This window comes from Mus caroli, unplaced genomic scaffold (genome assembly GCF_978045245.1).
Source record: "Mus caroli unplaced genomic scaffold, Mus_caroli_1 scaffold_13, whole genome shotgun sequence".
Classification (NCBI taxonomy): domain Eukaryota; kingdom Metazoa; phylum Chordata; class Mammalia; order Rodentia; family Muridae; genus Mus; species Mus caroli.
The window spans coordinates 6361009-6384959 of NW_028227268.1; the positions used below are offsets into that span (position 1 = coordinate 6361009).

Here is a 23951-nt window from a genome sequence, read left to right on the forward strand (position 1 = left end):
GCAGAGCTGTAATTCATTTGCTCCGGCACGTAGAGGGTTACAACGGCTCAGGGGCGGAGCCGAGTCCGTGCCACCTGCTGCGGGGCGAGCTGACGCATGCGCGAAGCCCCCCTCTAGGCTACCTGCCGGGCGGAGCGGAGGAGGAGCGCTTGCGCTCTAGGCCTTTTCCGCCGGGGGAAGTCTCGTGGGGGCGGGGCGCGGCGGGGCGGGGCCGCGTGGGGAAGTTCTCGCGGGACCCTGGCGAGGAGCGGAAGCTAGGTTGCTCTGTTGCTTCTGCGATCGGGCGGCGGCGGCGGCGAGAACGAGCGGGGCTGCGGCCGGGACGGCGGTCGGGGCAGCGGGCGCCGCAGTCGGGGAGCAGCAGCGAGGTTGGCGGCTGCGGGCGGCAGCGCAGGGCGGGCCCGGCCGGGTGACGGAGTGGACGGCGCGTCACAGTGAGTGCAGGGGAGCGGGCGGGAAGTGAGCGGGAGCTCCGTGGTCCCCGCGCCGTGCGGCGCCGAGCACCTCGGGCCCGGGCTGCTCCGGGCTGCCGGGGAGGGCCGCTCGCGGGCCGGGGAAGGCTGGGACCCGAGCTCAGCGGCTGCGCAGCCGTCTCCTCGTTTCCCCTTTTGGGGCGCTTCCTTCCTGGTGCCGGTCTTCCTCCCGCTCGGGGCAGAGACCCGGCCCGCCGGGGAGGTCCGGCTGGGCGCAGGGGAGCCCGGAGCAGCCGAGAGGCGCAGGCTGCTGCTCTGAGTCAGGCTGACTGAGCCCGGGAGGCGGGGGATTAGGTGCCCGCAGCTAACGTGGTGATTGATGCTCCTTTGACCTGCAAGGCCATCACGTCACCGCCTCTTGGCATCTTGCGGTGGAATTGTGTGCGGGAATCCACCGTGACTTAGAATGATTGTTACCCGGACCCGCCGACGGGTCTTTGTGAGAGTTGGGCGCTTCTTTTTTAGAAGGACTTGAGAAAGAAAAAAAAAAAACTTGTTGGGGGTGGGGGGAAGCAGCAGCAGCAGCAGCGGATGGGAATGCTGGAAGGAAGGAATTTTGGGGAGAAAGCCCCGCTGGTTCCTGCAACACTCTTAGGTCGTGTGGGTTGGTAAGAAAGGGATTTTAGGCCGTGTTCAAAAGCTATAGCAGTGCAGTTTGCCGGGGAGCCGAAGCGCGATCAACGTCATCTTTCGGTGCTGTTGACACTCAGAAAGAGGTTAGAGAAATTGTTTTTGTTGTTGTTGTTTGGGTTTGTTTTTGTTTTTTGTTTTTTTTTTTTTTACTTCTTCACCTCTCTTTCACTTTGCCGTTTTTGCCTTCTGTCTCCATTCTACTCTACTAGGGACACGAAATGCATCAGTAACGCCACTCATTGGCCCCTCCGCCCCCTTTTAAAAAAATAATCTACTTCCCCTTCTTGCTGTTCTCCGTTATAATTTTCAAGTTTCTGCTGGTTTGGGCACTGTTCATTTTCTCCGTCGTTCTAAGATCCCCTTTTCTTTTGGAGGGAGATACCTTCCCTGTTTGCATTCCTTTTTAAAGTCCACTGTATTCTTCAGGCAGCCAGAAGGGCTACTTGGGAGCCAGGGGCGCGGGCGCGGGCGCCGGCGCGGGTGGTGGTGTTGGTGGTAGGGGGCTGTTTAAGTTCTCCCCCTGGGAACTAGGAAACTCAAAAGACTGAATTCATCCCTAAGTAAGCGATAGTGCCACCAGCTCACAAGTGGATTTTGCCTGTTTGCTTGTGTTACTTGTATTTTGGTGTTTTCTTCACAGATCATGGTTTGTGCGTAGTATTTTCCTTCTTGCTCCCTCCTGTTTCCCCTCACTGTCAGTAAGGGAGATTGAGTCAGTTTGGGAGCTGAAAGACTCCTTTTTAAGGTTTTAGTGAGATTAACTATTGTTAAATGAGAATTCACCCATGGAGTTTGTGAAGTAAGATAGCTTGAAATAGAAGAGAACTTTGTTATTGTTATTCTTTTTGGTTTTTCGAGACAGGGTTTCTCTGTATAGCCCTGGCTGTCCTGGAACTCACTTTGTAGACCAGGCTGGCCTCGAACTCAGAAATCTGCCTGCCTCTGCCTCCCGAGTGCTGGGATTAAAGGCGTGCACCACCATGCCTGGCTAGAAGAGAACTTTGATATTTGTGAATTAAAGCCTACCTATCTACCCTAATGATTTAGTCCTAATCAGGCGTTTATAAGTGATTTTTAAGTTTTTTACATTCTTGAGTGTATTTGCCTGCATGTATGTGTGTGTGTCTTCACCATGTGTGTACATGCGTGGTGCCCTCCGAGGCTAAAGGAGGACCAATACCCTTGAACAGGAGTTACAGAGGGTTGTGAGCAGCCATATATGGGTGTCGGGAATTGAACCCAGGTCCTTTGGAAGAGCAGCCAGTGCTTTTTTTTTAACAGCCGAACTATTCTTCTCTCTGGCCCAATAGTTGGTTTTAAGCACCGTTTGCTGTGTTACTGAGATTTTTTTCATGATTTCCATTATGTCTCGTGTGTACAGCAGCCCTTAGAGAATTATGGAGTGTTAGACTGCAGAGATGGCAAAGCAGAGCTGCCCCTCTCCCGTCAGGCAGGCACTGAGACGTAGTCAGTTACCTGCTGATTGGCCATGGTTACTGAGATTTATGGTTTGGTGATTGTCAAAGTTGATTTTCCCCTGAGTTGTGCCAAGTCTAATGTGCATCATTTTCTTTGTTCAGACATAGTACATTATCTGAAATGCAAATTTTAAAATTTGCTTAGTGTTTCCTCATTTTAACAGTGATTCTTAAAATTTGTATGTATAAACATAACCTGCCAATTAAAAATTTTTTTATGGGCTCTCCGGAGAGATGGCTCAGTGGTTAAGAGCACTGACTGCTCTTCCAGAGGTCCTGAGATCAATTCCCAGCAACCACATGGTGACTCACAACCATCTGTAATGGGATCTGACACCCTCTTCTGGTCTGTCTGAAGACAGCTACAGTGTGCTCATATACATATAATAAATAATTCTTTAAAATTTTTTTTATTCAATTTTTCTTGAGACAAGGTCTTGATGTATTGTCCAAGTTGGTCTCAAATTATTTCTCTATTGATTTATTTTGAGGCAAGGTCAGTGTCTCTCTGTTTAGTCCTGGCTTTCTTAGAACTCTATCTGTAGACTAACTAGGCTGGCCTTAAACTCACAGAGATTCTCTTGCCTCTGCTTTCTGAGTGTTGGGATTGCAGGTGTGCACCAATATTGGCCCTGGTTTTGCTCTGAGTCATTCTGCTTCAGCCTCACCCCAGTGCTTCTGCTACCACTTGGGAGGGGACACTGTCACAGTTAAGTGGTGGCAGAACTCAGGCAAGATTGCAGAATGTGAACGGAAGGACTCAAAATAGCTGCAAGAAGTCCCTAAACCTGACCAGATTCACTAGGCCCCACCTGTCAGACTAAGCAATGAGAGCTGAGTCCCTCCAGGTATGAAGGAGACTCTCAGACCAACAAAACTGCAAAGAAGATGGAGACAAGGCCAACTGCAGAGACAGTCCGAGCTGCCTGGAAGAGGCTTAGGCCAGAGTCACTTTGAAAAGACACTCTCCAACCTGTTGTGCTGCCTGCAGGCTGTGCAGTGAGCTCCAGGTTTCCCAGCTTCTGTGAGCTGACACTTTCTGGGGTGGAATTTGGTTGATGCAGCTGTCTTTGAGTCATTTCTGCTCCTGTAAGCAACCCCTTACCCACCCACATTCCTGTAACTCTCCAATAAAACTTACTGGCTCACCAGGTTGGACTTTGGTGGACTCCTAGCTGGGTTGAGTAGATGAATGTGGTGTGTCTCTCCAGGAAAAGTTGTGTCTCTCCACAACAAGCAGACACCCAACAATAAATTAGTCCCTGAATGGGCTGATTTAAAAATAGAGTTGCGGGCTGGAGAGGTGGCTCAGGGGTTAAGAGCACTGGACTGCTCTTCCAGAGATCCTGAGTTCAATTCCCAGCAACCAAATGGTGGCTCACAACCATCTGTACTGAAATCTGATGCCCTCTTCTGGTGTGTCTGAAGACAGCTACAGTGTACTTATATATAATAAATAAATCTTAAAAAAAAATAGAGTTGCATACAAATACTTGGATTTAGTCGCCCACCTTCCCCCGGGAGAAATTAAACTAGAACCCTATTCACGATGGTCAAGCTTGTATTCTACTGTGCATCCGGTTCCTGTAGCAGTGGCTGTGTTTCATTCTAGTGCTGATCGTGATCTTGGGACCTTGCACATGGTAGATAAACTCGATACCACTGTGCTATACACCTCAAGCCCATGCTCAATTTTTTTTTTTTTGGCTTTGTCTATTAGTTTATCTTCTATTAGCAGGCTAGTTTCAACCTCATGTAGTTGTGTGTGAGCTTGAATTTCTGATCCTTTTGCTTCTACCTCCCGAAGTGCTGGGATTGCAGATGAACCACCACACCCTGTTTACATAATGCCAGGGATCCAAATCAGAGCTTTGTGCATGCTAGGCAAGCACTCCACCAGCCGGGCTGCATTTCCAGCCCCCATAATTAGTCCTTATGTATGTAAAGTAGCATTAAGACTGTCAGGTGGGGTGACTTAACTTTAAAACATGTCTGTCTGTCTGGTGCTATGCTGGAGCGAAGCCTAGCGCAGAGAGCATGCTAAGGAATACTTTACCGCTCTCCATTAAAACTTGCTGTGCAGCTTAGACTGAGCCTGACTTCTCTGTTACAGCTGAGATTATAGGCATATACCTTCACATCTTGAACCCAGGGCCTTCAGTGTGACAGGCAAGGGCTTTGCTGAGGAGTGTCATCAGCAGCTCCAAGCTCAGCCCCAGGTTGTAATTAGTAGAGTTGTTAATGTGTCTGTCATAAGAGTTCTTCTGAGTTCATCTATGTGGGTACCAGTTCCAGATTTACTGTCACATGTAGACTCAGAGTTGGAAAGGGACCCTTGGTACCAGTTAGCACTCTAACCATCAAGGTGGCTTACTAGGTAGGTGCTGTGCTGTCAGCCTTATCTCCCATTCGAGCTGCTGCTAGGATTTGGTAAGTGTAAGTTGCTTCTCAGGCCTCACCGTTTATTTATTTTTATTGTGTTGCAAATGCTAAGGAAATAGTTGAATCTGGGCCTTACACCAAAGTATCTATAAGGTCTTTGGTTTGTGATCTCAATATAAAGTCTTAGGGTTTCCATTGCTGTAAGGAGACACCATGACTAAGACAACTTTCATTGGGGCTGCCTTACAGGGTCAGAGGTTCAGTCCATTATCATCATGGTGGGATCATGGCAGTGACCAGGCAGCCATGGTGCTGGAGGAGCTGAGAGTCTACATCTTCATCTGAATGTAAATAGGAGAAGACAGGTTCTAGGAGGCTAGGTGAAGGGTCTCAAGGCCCACCCCCTAGGTGACACACTTCCTTCAACAAGGCCACACCTCCTAATAGTGCCACTCCCTGGGCCAAGCATATTCAAGCCACCACATAAGTAATACTGCTGACTGCAAAAACAGTGAGGGTGCGACACAGGGGTAATAGTGTTCTGTTATAGTAGAGGGGATGATCGCTAGCATACATTTATGTGTTGTGTTGGTTTACACGAACTGGATGGAGACCTAGGATTATATTGTTGTCTTTGAAAAGCAGGAATCAATAAAACTCAAAGACTGTCATTGTCAAAATACAATGTAGCAGAATGCCATGCATTTTTTTAAAAAAGATTTATTTATTTATTTAATGTAAGTACACTGTAGCTGTCTTCAGATGCACCAGAAGAGGGCATCAGATCTCATTACGGGTGGTTGTGAGCCACCATGTGGTTGCTGGGATTTGAACTTCGGACCTTTGGAAAAGCAGTCGGGTGCTCTTACCAAATGATCGATCTCACCAGCCCCATGCCATGCATTTTATGTCATTCAGAACCTGAGACAGACACCTGCAGCACAGCTGTACAGGGGTAGAAAACCCCACAGTCAGGCTCGGGATGAGGCTTAGTCCATGCCCTGTTTGCTAAGTGTTTAAGAGCCCTAGACTGGATCCCTACATTAGTTAAACAGGGTTTGGTGCTGCACACCTGTGACCCCAGCACTAGGGAGGCCATCCTGTGCTACGAAGAGCTGGGAGCCAGCCTGGGCTACAAGAGGTGTTGTCTCTCTACACAAACACAGGCGAGGTAGTTTTCAGTATCTGGCACCACATTCAACTCATTTTTGCAGGTCCTGAGTAGTATTTTTAACAGTAAGCACTGTGGTTTATTGCCTGTAATGGTAGCACCTGAGCGGATACAGCCAGGGGATCCACCTGAATTTAGGGCCAGCACAAAGAGTTTGCCTTAAAAACCAAAATGCAGATGTCTGAAGTAGTGAAAGGTGAGACTGTCTAATCAGTCACAATGCAGAAAATCAAAGCAGAGGCTATAGAGATATAGCTCAGCAAATAAGAGTGCCCGCTGCCGCTGGGCGTGGTGGCGCACGCCTTTAATCCCAGCACTCGGGAGGCAGAGGCACGCGGATTTCTGAGTTGGAGGCTAGCCTGGTCTACAGAGTGAGTTCCCGGACAGCCAGGGCTATACAGAGAAACCCTGTCTCAAAAAAACCAACCCAAACAAAACAAAAAGTGCCAGCTGCCACGCCTGGGACCTGGGTTCTCTCCCAAGAACCTACTTGGTTTGAATTGAGAACTGACTCCTAAAAACTGTCCTCTGACCTCCATGTGTAGGTGGGAATACGTGTACAAACACACAAATAGATAAATGTGAGAAAATGAAATACTTCCATGTATGTGGCATATAAAAATTAACATTTCACTTGGAAAACCTGAATGGATTAGATTATCTACAACAAAGGAATTCCAATCTTCCATTAAAGATGGCAACAAAAATCCTATGCTATACACATTTTGTTTTTCTTTTTGGTTTTTCTTTTTTTTTTTTTTTTTTTGGTTTTTCGAGACAGGGTTTCTCTGTGTAGCCCTGGCTGTCCTGGAACTCACTTTGTAGACCAGGCTGGCCTCGAACTCAGAAATCCGCCTGCCTCTGCCTCCCGAGTGCTGGGATTAAAGGCGTGCACCACCACGCCCGGCTTCTTTTTGGTTTTTCAAGACAGGGTTTCTCTCTGTAGCTCTTGTTGTCCTGGAATTTACTCTGTGTACAAGATTATTAAAGGAAGACTCTGAAGGTAAACGTGTACAGTGATTCTCTCTCTCTGTCTCTCTCTCTCTCTCTCTCTCACACACACACTCACACACACACACACACACACACACACACTCACACACACACACACGCACACACCCCGTCTGGTGACTGAGCTAGGGTACCACTTTCCCACTGACCTTTCGCTCTAGCTGTGCTCCACAGGAAGATAAGTGACAGAGCGCACTAATGGTACCCAGTGAGAACATCTCTGAGCCATGTAGCACACAGCTCTAGAGCCCATCACATGTGTAAAGTCTAAGAAAATAGTTTTAATTGTTGAAGTGATAGGGGAATTAGTAGCCTAAAGGAATTTATAAGATTGTATTCTTGTTTACGTTCTCATAGTCTCATTCTTTGTCTCCCTCTCCCCTCTCCTCTCTTCCACCCTCTCTCTCCCTCTCCCCCATGGAATTAGACCAATGCAGCTTAAAGTTGAGCCTTTATGGTGTGGGAAGACAGGAGAAATGCCATCCATTCAAATACTCTATCTGTTAACACTTATAGTACTGAGTAAGGCTTTTAAACCAGACCCAGTCTTCTGACTACCTTCTAAGATACACTGAGCATTAAATCATATATGCATATCACACACACACAAATGTATTCGTCACTCTTCCCAGGTGTGTGTGTATGTATGACTGGAAGTTAAAAAAAAAAAAGAAATGCAAATCAAAGCAAAGAGCTCTCAGGGATGGGGAGATGGCAGGAGGTTAAGAACACTCATTAAGCCGAGTGTGGTGGCACACGCCTTTAATCCCAGTACTCGGGAGGCAGAGGCAGGCGGATTTCTGAGTTCGAGGCCAGCCTGGGCTACAGAGTGAGTTCCAGGACAGCCAAGACTACACAGAGAAACCCTGTCTCAAAAAAAAAAAAAAAAAAGAACACTCATTAATTCTTCCAGGAGACTTGTGTGTGGATCCCAGCATTTATGTAAGATATCTTACGGACCTAACAGCCTCTTCTGGTCTCCTAGGGCACCAGGCATGCGCATGGTGCCCAGATGCACAATGCACTCAAGGCACCCAGATATATTTGAGTTTTTAAGAAAATTATAGCTATCAAGAATAACTACAGAACATTATATGGAGGTACTGGGGTGCACCCTTGTATTTAATACTTTTATACTTGCTAGGATTGTTTTCTTCTCCTTCTCTTGAGAGGTGGCACCACGTAGACCGGCTAAGGGGTGACCGTGAGGCACAAGCCATGGTGTGGTGTTTTGGGGATGATAATCTTGAGACTTTGCTAAGGACTTCCTACCCGGTGACCTCTTTCCCCTTGGCCGCACTCTGGCTACCTTGGCTGAATATTCCCAGGGTTGCTGCCTAGCCTATTTGCAGTTATGCCTGATGAATGCCCCAAATGTTAACTTTAGAACAAACGAATCATAGTCACCCTTGCCCCTCAAATGAGCTGCTAATGTGATAATTATCCAAGAAAGGCGCCACTATAAATAATCTGCTCCCATCCTCCAGGGCCCTTGTCTACCTTTGTTTAGTTTGTCTGAGGACTGTGTCTGCAGAGAAGAATGGGGCTTCATTTCCCTTAGGGTTGCAGAGGTGAGGCTAGGCCCCTGCTCATGACCACGCTGTCCCAGTCCAGTGTCACTGGATACACCGTGGAGAAGTAGCAGAGTTGTCCACTACTGCTTCCTCGGTGTGGGACGCTCCTGACTGAGGAAAGCATTTGTGTGAGGGGAACAGGATGTAGCTGGGGTCTGACCTTCCGGCACCAGCCTGTATTTACCTGTCCCCAGAGAAGATACTTGAGGTGGGAGACTTGATAGTATGTACTTGTCTCAGCACTCCAGGGGCGAACCAGGAGGATCACCTCAAATTCTAGGGCAGTCTGGTGTACTTACAAGGAGTTCCGTTGTGAAACCCATCCCATCTCCAGATTCGCCGAAACAGATTCCTTTTAAATATAAATGAGAACGTCAGCCATGCTCTTGTGCTGGGTAAAAATAAGGTATAGGCAGGCTCTTCCTGGATTTTAAACCCAGGCCATCTATCTGAAGGACTAGGCAGACCCTGGATCTTGGGTATCTTGTGCAAGAGTGGAGTCCTACCACCACCCCCTCCAGCAAAGACCCCTGAGCTGTCTTTCTCTGTGACTAGATGATAAGTTGGGCGTGAATGAAGCTGGTGCTCATTGTATCAGTTGTATCATTGCAGTCAGTGGAATTAAAAAGGTTCCAGGCTTGCTCTCTCATCACTTCATGAGAACAGATCAAGGTTTAGTTTCAATAAAGAGTAGAGTTGCTGGAGACCCAAGTCCTGCGTGGATTCTGACAGAGTGGGAGCATCTTGGTTCTCAGGGCAGCAGCTGGTGGCGAGGGACGGGAAGGAGTGGCCACACCTTCAGGGGGCCTGTCTTTAAGTGGACTGCAGGAACTGCCTTGGGTGCGGGAGATGTGTGAAGGGCTGCTGGAGGAAAGGCTGAGACTGACTGAAGGAGGCTCTCACCGGCTCCTGAGTGTACACCCTGCGGGAAGGAAGAGGAAGTGTATTCTGGCATAGCGTCAGCAGCTGCTGCTATTGGCTGCTGGACCTGTCAGTCGCCTGGGGCTGAGATTGAAAAGAGGAAGGAGAGCTGTTGCCTGGAAGGGAGGAGGAGGGGGCTGAGCTCTGCGGAGCCAGGGGGCGTGGGGGCTGGGAGTGTAGGCCAATTGGCAGGGCGGGGCTGCCTTCGATCTGGCCGCTTGTCTTAATCATCACTCTTCTGATCCAGGGTGGCATTGTGTGTCCCAGTGTGCAAGAATAGCCCCAGAAGAGGGAAGGCTGAGCCCAGAGCTCCTCAGCAGGGAAGAGTCCCTTCCCCCTGCTTCAGGCTGCTGAGCACTGAGCGGCGCTCAGAATGGAAGCCATCGCCAAATATGACTTCAAAGCTACTGCTGACGATGAGCTGAGCTTCAAAAGGGGGGACATCCTTAAGGTAAGAGCTCCTGTGGTCGCTTCTCACGCTTGGCTGCCTTCCCTCACTGTGGTAACACAAAGAAGCTGCGCTTGCTCCTCTGTCAGTGCAGACTTTCAGCGTTTGTCACCGGGTCTGACTGGGTAGCTTGCAGTAGCTGCTGAGTGGGTTATTAAATGTGACATAAGAGAGTCGCTGTGATGTGTCGTCCTTAACTGCCTTTGTGTGAATGTCTATTTTTCTGTTGATTCAGAAAAGTCAAAGGAAAGGGATTTGAGTGTCAAGCTTAACTTGTGAAGTTGAATTAAAAATACAAACATGGGATTTTAAAAAATCCTAAATGTGATTTTTTTCTTTTTATGTAAAACATTCTTCTAATCTTCAGACTGCATAGTCAGAAGGCTCTGCATTTTGTGGTAGGATCCTAGTGGGCTAGAAGCTGCTTAGAGAGGTTGGGGTGTATATATATGCCCAAACTCACCGAAGAGCTCAGCAGCTTATTTCTGGGGAGGGAGGGGGGACCTAATGGAATTCGACATCATAGTGTTTAACTTGCCCTTATACACATCAGATTTTGGCTTTCTTTAGAGGAGCTAGAGCAATTACTGCACATTAAAATCTAACTGCATAAAAAATTGATCCAGTTTAGAAGTGAGTCCCGGTTGTAGCTTATTGAGCCCTGCTCCGACAGACAGGAGGGCTGGCTCTCCACCTGCACATGGTGGTTTACTCAACTGGCTGGGGCAGCTTGCCCTTCCGGATGACATTTTCCTTTATAGGGTGAGCGTTGTCTAAGTATGTGAATTTAAGTGAAGAAAAACTTAGTGAGCGCTGCATGTGTCTGTTTTGCTGTTCTTCCCTCTGAGCCTCGGTCTAGATTGTTGAGATTTGCCAGCTGTTTTACTACCCCTGAGTGACACTCTTCTATTTATGGAGGAAGAAAGTGAAAAAAAAACATGATTAGGAAGAAGTATAAAGACTCATGTGACCCTATCAATAGTTAACGTTTGTCCTCAGTGCTCAAACTGACAGAGTGTTGTGTGACAAAGCTTTCCCCAGGAGCTGCAACACATGGCCACTCAGCTCAGATAGGGAGCTCACAACAGACTTAAAAGTATGGACACCATAAAGTTCAACTTGGTAAGCCAGTGGGTTTTATTGGAGTGAGTTACAGGAATGTGGGTGAGGGGTTACTTACAGGAGCAGAAATGATTCAAAGACAGCTGTGTCATCAGGTCCCACCCCAGCATGGGTGACAGCTCACAACAGCTGGGAAACCTGGAGCTCACTGCACAGCCTGCAGGCAGCGCAACAGGTTGGAGAGTGTCTTCTCCAAGTGACTCTGGCCTAAATCTCTTCCAGGCAACAGGTCTGGCCTTAACCTTTTTCCAGCTCTTCTTCCTTGAGCCTTGTCTTGACAGCTTAGCTTGAGTCTCTGAGAAGCAGCCGTGGAGCTTCTTTTTCTTACTTTGCCAGGGAGGGCCTAGTGCATCTGGTCAGTTTCAGGGACTTCCTGCAGCTGTTTTGAGTTGTTTACCTTCTTGTCTAAAGAGCTTCCGTGCTGGATGGGATGTTTCATTCTCAGAGGAATTTTTCACACATTTCTCATCCCAGGCAATGGGCTTTAAATTAAAACTGTCACACATCAGGGAGCTTGGCTTTGAAGTTCCTTCCCCTGTGATGCGGCTGCTGCAGTCATTCCCTGTGCTAGAAATGTCAGTTGAACTTCACAGAAGAGGTGTTAGAGGGCTGCTCCCAGAGTAGAAGCCTTTGTGCTGACATAAAGCTCTTTGAGAGTTGGACAGAAGAGCAGCAGTCCTGGCTTTAGAGCACCAGTTGCTGTTGCTGGCTTTATAGAGCAGTAGAATTTAGAGGTAAGGTTGGCCACTAAGTGACTGTGCCATTGGTACAGAGGTCATTTGGTTACTGTGTACAGTAGATAATCCACTTGTGCTGTCTCATAATGAGGCTGTTCACTCAGGCATGCAACAATTGCAGCAGCCTGTAGAAAACTTTATAAGCCGGGCGTGGGGGCGCACGCCTTTAATCCCAGCACTCGGGAGGCAGAGGCAGGCGGATTTCTGAGTTCGAGGCCAGCCTGGTCTACAGAGTGAGTTCCAGGACAGCCAGGGATACACAGAGAAACCCTGTCTCGAAAAACAAAAAAAAAGAAAAAAGAAAAAAAAGAAAGAAAACTCTTTATAACCAGTTTCTCTTCATTTGGGTTTTGTTTTGTTTTGTTTTGTTTTGTTTTGTTTTGTTTTTGAGACAGGGTCTCTGTAACCCAGGACTGCTCAGAACTCACTATATAGTCTAAGATTATAGGTGAGGCCCACCATGCCTGACACGATTTTTGTTTGTCTTAAATTCATAAAGGCCACATTTAACTTCTAGGAACTTGAACTTGCAGGGCTGGCAGTTCATATTCTTCTTAGTGTATCCTATTGCCTGTTAACACTGGATCAACAAATTAAACAAAACCAGGGACTCTAAGCAACAGCATTCCCTGATGACTGTCTTAAGTTTGTCCTAGACCTAGACCATAATTGACTGACAAGTTTTGATGTTCTCCTGGGAGTGTTTATGATGAAGAAGGTGAATCAGAACATTCATGTGTTTTACTTTCACATTCTGTTTGGGGAGAGAAACCCATACACTTGAGTCTTTCCAATTTGGTAGATAACTGGGGTATGAAGTCATAATGCCAGTATTGCTTTTGAACAGTGGCCATTAGCTGTTTGTTAGTAATCTTGTGGCTGTACTCCAAAAAATGAGAGCGCAAGAATGAATATGAATGTGTGTGTTGATACAGTGCTTGCCCTTTGTCTCATAGTTCTGAGACAGCTTCGTGAAGAGGAGGGAGATTTCTCTGTGAAGAGTTGTTGGTAAAACAGTTTTCTCCTTTCTGTGGGGAGTAAGCCAGCTGCAGCACTGCTCTGACATTTGATAGCTCTTGTGACACATTGAAAAGTGGCTGGAGTGGCATGGGTCCTTAAACTTTGATTGACATATGGAGACACTTGTCCTCTCTCTCCTTTTCCTGTTGTTTACTTTTTGTTTCTTTGCTTGTTCTGTTTTGAGATTATATCTGTTGCCCAGCGTGGTTTTAAATTCATCCGCCTTTCTTGTTCTTTTATGTGCTTATGTTTGGCTTGCAGAGCAGGGTGACTGGGGCTTTAAGTGAAAGGACTGTTCCTGCACACTTCACGCCTTTGCACTGAGTGCGCTTAAGTTTCCCATCGCCATACAGAGGCTTGGAATGGGCCCCGAGGAAGAGACTGGGGCTGTAACTCAATGCTAAAGTACGGCGTGTGAAGAGCTCTTTGTATTGTAGTTTAGCCTTGGCCCACATAAAACTGCCATGTTGGGATGTATGAGTAATGTGCCTCAAGTACTGCTGCTAGGGGTCCAAGGGTCGCTTTAAGTCCACAGACCCCTGTGAATTCTCTGAGGGTTGCTTACTTGCCTTCAGTGGTTCTAGAAGGAAACCAGCATTCACTCACTACCTTCCTGAACTGCTTGAGAAATAGGTTTTGGGTTTACTTTCTGCTTTTTGGGCATCTGCCCGTCTGCTGCCTGTATGGCTCAGGGTTACATTTTCTGAACACACTCTGGGTTGGTCGCCTTTGCTGGTGGAGAAGAAACAAACTACTCTCTCTGTTCAGCAGCTCTGCAAGAAAAACACATTACTGTACTAAGGTACTAAGCAGCCCAAGGCAAGGCCCTTTAAAAACCTCTTCACTTAGATTGTTAATTTGACATGTATATTTGTGGGGGGTGGTGTGGGGAGGGTATGTGTGCCATAGCGTGCCTGTGAAGGTCAGTCATTTTCTCTCTTTCCATTGTGTGGGTCCTGGTGCTCCCGCTCAGCTTAACCAGTGTCGTGGCAAGTGCATTTACACGTGAAGCCCTGTCACCAGCTCCAACGTGTGCCTCTGTTAGGGGAGCTGTAGAGGCCCAAACCTGGAATCCTCCAGTCTTCACTGTGTGAGCTAAGTACCTGTATAGGTTTTGGCTGTTAGGAGTTGGAGAGGATGCTATGAGAGATGCTAAAGGGAACATTATGGCTTTCTGCCAGGCATCTACTGGTGTCTGTATCTCCTGTGTGGTATTTGAGTAAAAGTTATAAAGAAATAGAAAGTAGGAATGTTTTAAATTCTAGTGTTGGTATACTGAGAAATCCACTACCTGTGGGTAGTGTTGGCTAAACTAGAGTGTTGTGTTTTAAGTACTTTTTCTGTTCTTAAAAAAATTAAGCTAGGTGGTGCACGCCTTTAATCCCAACACTTTGGAGTCAGAGGCAGGTAGATCTCTGAGTTATAGACCAGCTGAGTCTACAGAGTGAGTTCCAGAACAGCCAGGCTACACAGAGAACCCCTGTCCCAAACAAACAAAACAAACAAACAGACCTTTCTTTGTACCGGTCTTTGTTGTTATTATACAATGTAATGGAAATCTGTTCTCATGCATGTATATAATGTTCTGGGAGCATATTTTCCTCCTTTAGCATGTTCTTTGCTACTTTTATGTCATTAGTATATATCTATGTATGTATATGGTTTCGGTTTTTTTTGTTTTGTTTTGTTTTTTTCAAGACAGGGTTTCTCTGTGTAGCCCTGGCTGGCCTCAAACTCAGAAATCCACCTGCCTCTGCCTCCCCAGTGCTGGGATTAAATAGGTGTGCACCACCACGCCCGGCCATGTATATGGTTTTTGAATCTCTACAGTGTATGGCCCACAAAGAGAGAAAACACTTGGTATTTGGTTTTCTGACACTGACTTAACTCCTTTAATATAATTACCTACATTTGCACCCATTTTCCTGCAAACCACTTCTTTGGCTGAAAAAAAAATGTATTTTGTATACACACACACAGACACACACACAAGCTACATATTCTTGATTCTGTTATTGGCCGCCTATGTTGGCTCCATGGCTTAGCTGCTGTGCTAGTGCTGTGGTGAACACTAATCAGAGACCTCTGATCTTGAGGTTGAGTCTCAAAGACATAGGAGAGGAATGACGCAGCTTGGTCACATGGGCTGTTTAGTTTTAGTTTTTAATTTTTCATTGTCTTCATGTGTTTATATTATGTGTAAATGAGTGTCTCAGTATGCATGTGGAGGAGAGAGAACAAGTGTGAATGAAGTCAGGTCTCCTTCCTCGGGCTTTCTTTTTCTGTTTAATCGTGTGTGGGGTGCATTGTGAGCATGTTACAGCATGCATGTGTCAGTCACCGGACAGTGTGGTGGTGTTGGTCTGTTCCTTCTGACACGTGAATCCTGGGGATTGCACTTGGGCCACGAAGCTTGAGCGACTTGCTGAGTTGTCATCTCATTGGCTCTAGCTTTAGCTTTTAAAGGAATGCCCGTGCTGGTTTCCGTAGTGGCTGGAGTAGTTTGTATTCCCATCAGAAGTATATGAAGGGTTTCCCTTTGTAAACAAATCTTAAGCATTTATTGTTACTTCTTTTTTAGATTTTAAATTTATTTTCTGTATGAGTGTTTTACCTGCATGTGTGTCTGCACCACATGTGTATACAGTGCTTGAAGAGGCCAGAAGAGGACTGACTTCCTACAGCTGTGAGCTGGGAGCTCTGTAGTTTTAATTTTCATTTCTCTGATGGCTGGTGAGGTTGAATAATACTTGTTCATATTTTTATTGACCATTTGGGGTTTGTTCCTGTCATCCTTTGAGAGGTATCTGCTCGTTTCATTGGACCAGGAGAGTTGTTAACTTTATGCATCTTATTTTTGCTTTTGTGTGTAGGTACGAGAAAAGGTCTCGTTCTGGGATCTAGCTTGGCCTGGAACTCACAGTATAGTGCAGAGAGACCTGGTTTTCCTCTTTTTTTTTTTTTTTTTTTAAGATTTATTTATTCTATGTAAGTACACTGCAGCTGTCTTCAGACACACACCAGAAGAGGGCGTCAGATCCCATCACAGATGGTTGTGAGCCACCATGTGGTTTCTGGGATTTGAACTCAGGACCTTCAGAAGAAGAATCAGTGCTCTTAACGGCTGAGCCATCTCTCCAGCCCGAGGTTTTCCTTTATGGTAGCCTTTTGAGTCCAGGATTGCAGATGTGAAGTACCTAGATGCGAACTGTGCTCTTTCTCTTTCTCTTTTTTTTTTTTTTCAGACACTGCTTCACTTTGTAGTCGTCAGTTAACAGAAATCACTATGTAGTCAGTCTGGCCTCAAACTCGGGCAAGCCCTCCTGCCTCAGCCTGTGAGGATTACAGACAGGAGCCACCGTGCTCAGCTTAGTTTCTAAGATACCAGTTTCTTTCAAAGCAAGTTGCTTCCTGACCCTTCCGTTCACCTTGTCAGCTGAGTGTCAGTTTCCACCCCAGTGCTGAGAATGAACTTTCAGTTCCTGCAGGTCTTGAGGAGCTGGGAGAGAGCCACTTCCTCTTCTGGGGAAAGAAATGACTGATGACACGCAGTCTCTCTCCCCTGGAGGCTCCCCAGCCTGCCTCGGTGACAGAAGGTTGAAGCCCTTGCTGGAGGTCTTGACCTTAAGAACGGTTAAGTGTTTTCTGCCCTGTGAAGGAAACTAGAGGTAGCTCAGGAACTAAGGCCAAAAGAGGGTGTGCTGCTTTCTCTAGAGCTGTGAACCATCCAACATCTGTACTGGGAATCAAGCTCTGGTCATTAGGGAGAGCAGGCCACTCTCTTAAGAGCAAAGCATCTCTCCAGCCCTGGTTTTAAATCTTTCTTAGACTAAAGTACACCACAGTCTGTGCTTACTGTCAAAGCTTTGAGACCTTAAGAAACCAACCAAGCCCAGACGACTGAGGAAAGTCCTGCACTGCTTGGCAAATCCTCTCTGGTTTCACTGCCTCCTTCATGTGAAGTGAAAACAACCGCTTCTCTGTGGTATAAAGAGCTGGACTCCAGGCTAGCTTCTGAATCTTAGTTCTCCTAATAACTAGCCAAGTGAACTTGGGATCTTAGACAGTTTACTTAGCAATTTTGCATTTTGGTTATCTCATCTGTAAAATGTGAATAACAATACCTGCCTTCCTAGGGCCACCATAAAGTTTAAAAGAGCTAACTCATTAGTGTGCTCAAAGCTATGACTAACATACATAGACAGTAACTGGCTAGCTGTTGTTAATTTTACTAATATGATTCAGGACCATAGGCAGTGTTGGAGAACTCCTAAATCCTATGCCTCTGCCCACTAAACTGGTAAGTGCTTGTCTGCTGTTACCTCAAATTCAGGATTGCAAAACCCTGTCCCAGAGCTCAGCTGATAGATTTGATTTTAGTTTTGGTTTGTTTGCGTGAGGGACACATTATGTAGCCCTGGATGTTCTGGAACTCTGTGTAGACCGGGCTGGCCTTGAACTCACAGAGATCTGTGATCTTTGAGTTCTCTTTGCCTCCCAAGTGCTGGGATTAGAGGCTTGTGCCACCACACCCAGCCCATTTAAACTTACTTTATCCTACATTATTTGGGGGTGGGGGGGATAGGAAACTCCAAATTCTGTATAAACCCTTTTAGTATTACTATTTTAGAACTCTTCTAAGTTTTATTACTGCACAGTATAGGCTGTTGAGATGGCTCCATGGGTAAAGAGGCTTGCTGCCAAACCTGATGAGCTGAGGTCTCTTCCTGGAATCAACATAGTAGAAGGAGAGGATTGACTCCTGAAAGTTGTCCCTGACCTTTACCTGTGCAGCTTGCTTGGCAAGCATGTGTATGCATGTGTGTGCATGTATGTGGGTTTGTATGTGGGTAAAAACACCAGGTAGCTGAAAATGGAGCTCAGTGGCAAAGGGCATGCCTAACATGCACAGTCAGTGTGCCTAACATGCACAGTCGGGGTGCCTAACATGCACAGTCAGTATGCCTGACATGCACAGTCAGTGTGCCTATACCCAGAACCCCAGTGTCCCTCTGCAACATCTGCGGGAAACACACCACACATTCATTCATTCATACATTCATTCATTCATACATTCATTCATTTTTGGTTTTTGGGCAGGGTTTCTCTATGTAGCCTTGGCTGTGCTGGAACTTCCTCTATTGACCAGGCTGGCCTTGAACTCACAGAGATCTACCTACCTTTGCCTCTTGAGTACCAGTGCCAAGGGCGTGCGCCTGGCTAAAACATAACTTTTAAAAGTTGGTATTTTCCATATTTTACTAATTATTTTAGTGGTTACATAATACATGAAGATAATGTTCTATAATTGACTCTCCTCGTTCCCTGTGCTCAGTTTCTTGATTGTTTCTATTAATAATTTAGTTCTGAATCTCACAGGGGACAGTTGATACTGTGTTGTCCTGTTGTCTGCTGCCTGGGCTGATGGCTACTTGCTTTAAGACAGTTGCAGAGAACGGTCCCTAAATTCTCGGCTAGACCAGATCTAACAGCACCTCTGTCGCTGATAACAGTAAGGAATTATTTCAGAGTTAGCCAGTGTGTTATGGGACTATGATAACCAGATTTGTCAAATATTTAAACAGCTTTTGAGATCGAAAATGCTTGTTTCCTGAGGCACATTTTATGTTGTGCTGTTCTTTAAGGTGATTATTCATCTTCATAGCTCTGTTATTAAGTTAGTAGGTAATTATGATACTAGAGGAATTGGGTGTGATTTTCTAGATACACTGCAGTTTGTTTTGAGACAAGGTCTGAGATGTATACCTGGTTGACTTGACCTCAAGCATGTAGACCAGGTTGGAGACCTCTCTCTGCCTCCCCAGTGCTGGGACTGAAGGTGCGCACCACCAGTGCTCACTCTGTGTGTGTGTGGTTTGTCTCCGTTCTCCTTCTTTGAACCAAATGAATCTTCTAGACAGGCCCCTAGCTCGTGTCTAGAAGAAGATAGGGAAACAAACTGGGTTTTGTTAAGTTTATAGTGCAGATATGCTTAAAGTTCCATCTGTGCTAGAAGATGTTGAGAAACCTCCTCGTTCTCCAGCACGGGCATTTCCCGTAGTCTGGAGGCTGGGGGTGGGGCTTGTGGAGGACTCTCACTCTCTCTGGCCAGCTTTCTAACAGTAGGGGTGTTTGTGGACATGACCTTCATAAACTCAAAAGGCATAGATTGACAGTTCTCCAGGCGGTAGGTCACTAATAACTTCCATTTTGTTTGCTTGGGCTTTGCTTTGCTTTGTTTTGTTTTGTTTTTTTTTAGAAAGGATGTCCCTGTGTAGCCCTCTCTTGTAATCTCTCTACACAAGGGCTAGAAACATTGGCATGGGTGCCTGTTAGAGCACAACTGGTTCTATTACAAATTCAGAGGTTTCTTTATCCTATTTTTGGGGTCAGCTTTTAGTTCTAGTCAAGCCTCTGGTTTACTATATGTCACATTTTGCAGAATGTTTGGCTTTGAAATGTAATCAATGATTCGGAACGATGTACAGCATCTTAATACATTAAAGGTCAAGTGATTTTATTAATTTACTTTTTTTTTGTTTTTTTCGAGACAGGGTTTCTCTGTGTAGCTCTGGCTGTCCTGGAACTCACTCTGTAGAACAGGCTGGCCTTGAACTCAGAAATCCACCTGCCTCTGCCTCCCAAGTGCTGGGATTAAGGGCGTGTGCCACCACTGCCTAGCTATTTTATAATTTTTATTAGGATAATTTAATTGGAGAATGTAAGGAAAGTGAGGTTATACTTTCTCCTGTGGCCAGATAACTTTTTTGAAATTAAGTAACTTCAAGTCCTCACTGGAAAGTTTATAAAAGCCCCGCCCACCTCATCAATGTCAATGTTTCTAGGACTTTTCAGGAAAAAGCATTTAGCGTGTACAGCCTTCATTGCTCTTCGAATGCCGGCCTCCACGATTACTGTATTTTCTGAGAGTACAGACATGAAAACAAACCAACCGGATTCAGATGCACGCAGTGACGTAAGCAGGTCCTTCATCCCTGAGTGTCCTGTACCTCTAGAGAATGATAGGTTATCAGAGAAGACCACACTTAAGATTTGTCAGTTCTTGGAAAAGTTGCTGTAGAATCATCTACATCAGATACCCATGCAGGTGAGTTTGTGACTGAGGGCCTCACCTAATACAAAGAAGTAACTGATAGCCATGATGACTCTTACTGTGAAATTTACTACCTAATTGATTTCCTGGGTGAGGTTAACTGCAGGAGACACATCAGGCTCTCAGTTGTTTCTGGAGTTGGGCAGCTGCTTACCCAGCTGCTGAGCTTCCTGGCCTCGGGCTACTACTACTACTACTACTACTACTACTACTACTACTACTACTACTACTACAGGTTGTAGCCTGTGTGAGTGCAGCCCCTTGCATTTCTCTCTGACCTTCTGTAAGCAATAAAGGCCCAGCAGGAAGGAATTGTTCTTAAGTCTGCAAGTGACCCAGTCAAGTCATTTTCTGGTCTAGGCTTGGTTGGAGGTACTATGTTTTAATTGACATGGAGTCTTCCCCCACCCCCACCCCCACCCCCACCCTACACAGTTTCTCTGTGTAGCCTTGGCTGTCCTGGAACTCACTCTGTAGACCAGGCTGGCCTCAAACTCAGATCAGGCTGGCCTCAAACTCAGAGATCCGCCTCCCTATGCCTCCCAAGTGCTGGGACTAAAGGCGTGCGCCACCACGCCCGGCATGGAGTCTTGATGTACCATTTAGACTGGCTTCAGGCCTCCTGCCTTACCAGGTGGTAGCTGGGGCACCCCTACATTGGCCACCCTGCCTGACTTTCTGAGCCTTTGGGGTTCTCTGTTTTCAATTTTGAGATATATACAGTCTTGCTTATGTCTCAGACTGGCCTCAAATACTTTTTCTTTGGCAATGCTGAAATTGTTGGTGTATTTTTTAGTGTTTGAGACAGGGTCTCACTGTGTATCCCAGGCTGCTCTGAAACTCACCATATAGACCAGGCTGCCCTTGAACTAATGGACACTACTATGCCTGTCCTCAACCCTTTTTGTTTTTGTTTTTAATTAAAAAAATTTTTGCCTGTGTTGTTTGTTTCAGTGAGGGTCTCATTATGTATACCTGGGTTGTCTGGATTTCACTCTATAGACCAGGTTGGCCTTGAACTCACTGCCACCTGCCTCATCTCCTGGGTGCTGTGATTAGAGTTGTGTGCCACTAATACTCTCCTTTCTTCAAAGAAAAGTAGAGCTCAGGCCGGCCTTGAATTCACAACCTTCCTCTCAGCCTCCGGGCACTAGGATTGCAGCCATGCTGCACTGAGCCCCGTCTGCACTGGGTGGTGTAAAATGCACACTAGATGAGTTAACTCAGCTTCGGAACAGCAACACCCCAAGGGTCTAGGGTGTTAAATGACGCACATGGCTGCTGGGTCTTCTGTTTTTATCTAGTTTTTTGTTGTGGTGGTGGTTTGTATATACTTGGCCCAGGGAGTAGCTCTATTAGGAGGTAAGGCCTTGTTGGAGTAGGGGTGGGGCCTTCTGGAGGAAGTGTGTCACTGTAGGGGTGGGCTTCAAGGCCCTCCTCCTAGCTGCCTGGAAACTGTCCCCTCCTAGTTTCCTTAGGATGACAATGTAGAACTCTCCGCTCTTCCAGCACTATGCCTGTCTGAACCTGCTGTGCTTCCTGCCATGATGAAAATGGACTGCACCCCAGAACCTGTAAGCCAGCCCCAGTTAATGTTGTCCTTATAAGAGTTGCCTTGGTCATGGTACCTCTTCTTAGCAGTGGAAACCCTAAGGCAGTTGTGTAGCTGAGGGTAGCCCTGAACAACTGGTCCTCCAGCCTTTCCTCTTCAGTGTTAGGACTACAAGCATGTAACAAACATTGTGCATTTCTTTGTTTCCATTTTCTCTTTAAGAAAATACTTATTTTTTTTCTAGGTGGTGGTGATGGTGTCAGAGGTGGCCCACACCTTTAATCCCAGCACTCCAGAGACAAAGGCAGGCAGATTTCTTTTCTTTTCTTTTCTTTTTTAAAGATTTATTTATTTATTATATGTAAGTACACTGTTGCTGTCTTCAGACACACCAGAAGAGGGCATCAGATCTCATTACGGATGGTTGTGAGCCACCATGTGGTTGCTGGGATTTGAACTCTGGACCTTCGGAAGAGCAGTCGGGTGCTCTTACCCACTGAGCCATCTCACCAGCCCAGCAGATTTCTTTTATTTATTTATTTATTTATTTATTTATTTATTTATTTTTTAATTTTTAATATTTTTATTACATATTTTCCTCAATTACATTTCCAATGCTATCCCAAAAGTCCCCCATAGCGCCCCCCACTTCCCTACCCACCCATTCCCATTCTTTTGGCCCTGGCATTCCCCTATATTGGGGCATATAAAGTTTGAAAAATATGGAACGCTTCACGAATTTGCGTGTCATCCTTGCTCAGGGGCCATGCTAATCTTCTCTGTATCGTTCCAATTTTAGTATATGTGCTGCCAAAGCGAGCACCAGCAGATTTCTTAAATTCAGGGCCAGCTTGGTCTACAGAGTGAGTTTCAGGATAGCCAGAGCTACACAGGAAAACGTAACTTTTAAAAAAATATTTTTTGAATATGGTGTGTATGTGCATGTGTGCACGCTTGTGCACATACAGGTACCTTTGAAGTCTAGAAGAAAATGTCAGATACCTGTAGCTGGAGCTGTGACCCAAACACAGGTCCTCTACAAAACCAGTGTGTACATATTACACCAAGGGTATGGATGGACGTCAGAGCACACCTTGCTAGAGTTTATTCTCTTTTTCTACCTTATGTTCTGGGACTCTAACCCAGTTCTTTGGGCTAGGTAGCAAGCACCTTCCCTGGCTGAACGATCTTGCTGGCCCCCAGTTTTTATTTATCTATTTATTTATTTATTTATTTTGGTTTTTGTTTTTCGAGACAGGGTTTTTCTGTGTAGCCCTGGCTGTCTTGGAACTCACTCTGTAGACCAGGCTGGCCTCGAACTCAGAAATCCGCCTGCCTCTGCCTCCCAAGTGCTGGGATTAAAGGTAGGTATGCGCCACTACCGCCTGACTCCCAGTTTTTATTCTTATCTCAAATTATTCTCTCATTTCTTTGACTTATTATTTATTGAGGAACATGTTTCAATTCTAGGTGCTTCTCTTTTCATACTGTTGTGGCTGTCTCACGTTTTGTATGGCTTTAGTCTGTGTAGATTATTGGAGTTGTTTTGTGATTTATACGGTCTGACCTGCTATGTGATCGAGAGGAGTGTTTGGTGTTGAGTGAGGTCTGCTATAGATGACTGAGCTTCAGGCTTAGCTGGCTGGTTACCTTGTTCCTTCTTACAGGCTTGTGTTCTATTCTAGCATTTTGATGAATTCTTTTTTATTTATTTATTTATTTATTTATTTATTTATTTATTTATTTATTTATTATATGTAAGTACACTGTAGCTGTCTTCAGACACCCAGAAGAGGGCGCCAGATCTCATTACGGATGGTTGTGAGCCACCATGTGGTTGCTGGGATTTGAACTCTGGACCTTCGGAAGAGTAGTCGGGTGCTCTTACCCACTGAGCCATCTCACCAGCCCTTGATGAATTCTTAAAATCACCTACCTTGACCAGGTTTCAAGGTCTAAATAATACTTAATGCCCCGTTGTAAGAACTTCCTGAAGGTAGTTGGATATTTTCAAGGAACAAACTTTGTAAGACATTGTGCGGATTTTTTTTTTTTTTTTAGTTAATTTAGAAGCGCTCATGACTGCATTTTGGCTGCCTAGCTATCAGTGACTTACTAAGGTTTTGCTTCTAAATTTAGCTAAGCTCAGAAGCGTTACTGGAGCTGTCCCAGAACACTTGAAATTGTCTCGGAGAAGTGTATTTGGTGGTTATGAAAGTAGATGATCCATTGATAACATGGCACACCCAAGAGTCTTAGACTTATTGTGATACTATTTTAGTTTTTGAGAAATACTTCAGTGCCTTTAAATTCCA

The 23951-nt window shown here is 45.8% G+C and overlaps 1 protein-coding gene and 1 non-coding gene across 3 annotated transcripts in view; one reads left to right on the top strand and one right to left on the bottom strand.

Annotated features, from left to right (window-relative positions):
• Positions 1-223: 223 nt before the first annotated feature.
• Positions 224-23951, top strand: part of Grb2 (growth factor receptor bound protein 2) — a 68793-nt gene continuing 45065 nt past the window's right edge. Inside the window, exons 1-2 of one of the 2 annotated variants that reach the window (XM_021176359.3) lie at positions 224-434; positions 9891-10094. In XM_021176359.3, coding sequence (XP_021032018.1) covers positions 10017-10094 — 78 coding nt within the window. In that variant the 5' untranslated portion in view covers positions 224-434; positions 9891-10016. Of the gene's footprint in view, positions 435-9890; positions 10095-11174; positions 11214-23951 lie in introns of those variants that run through there. The other variant, XM_029483666.2, reaches the window with a different exon arrangement.
• On the bottom strand, positions 22353-22459 carry LOC115032580 (U6 spliceosomal RNA). The gene has a single exon (XR_003838225.1). It is a non-coding gene; the product is annotated as a U6 spliceosomal RNA (small nuclear RNA).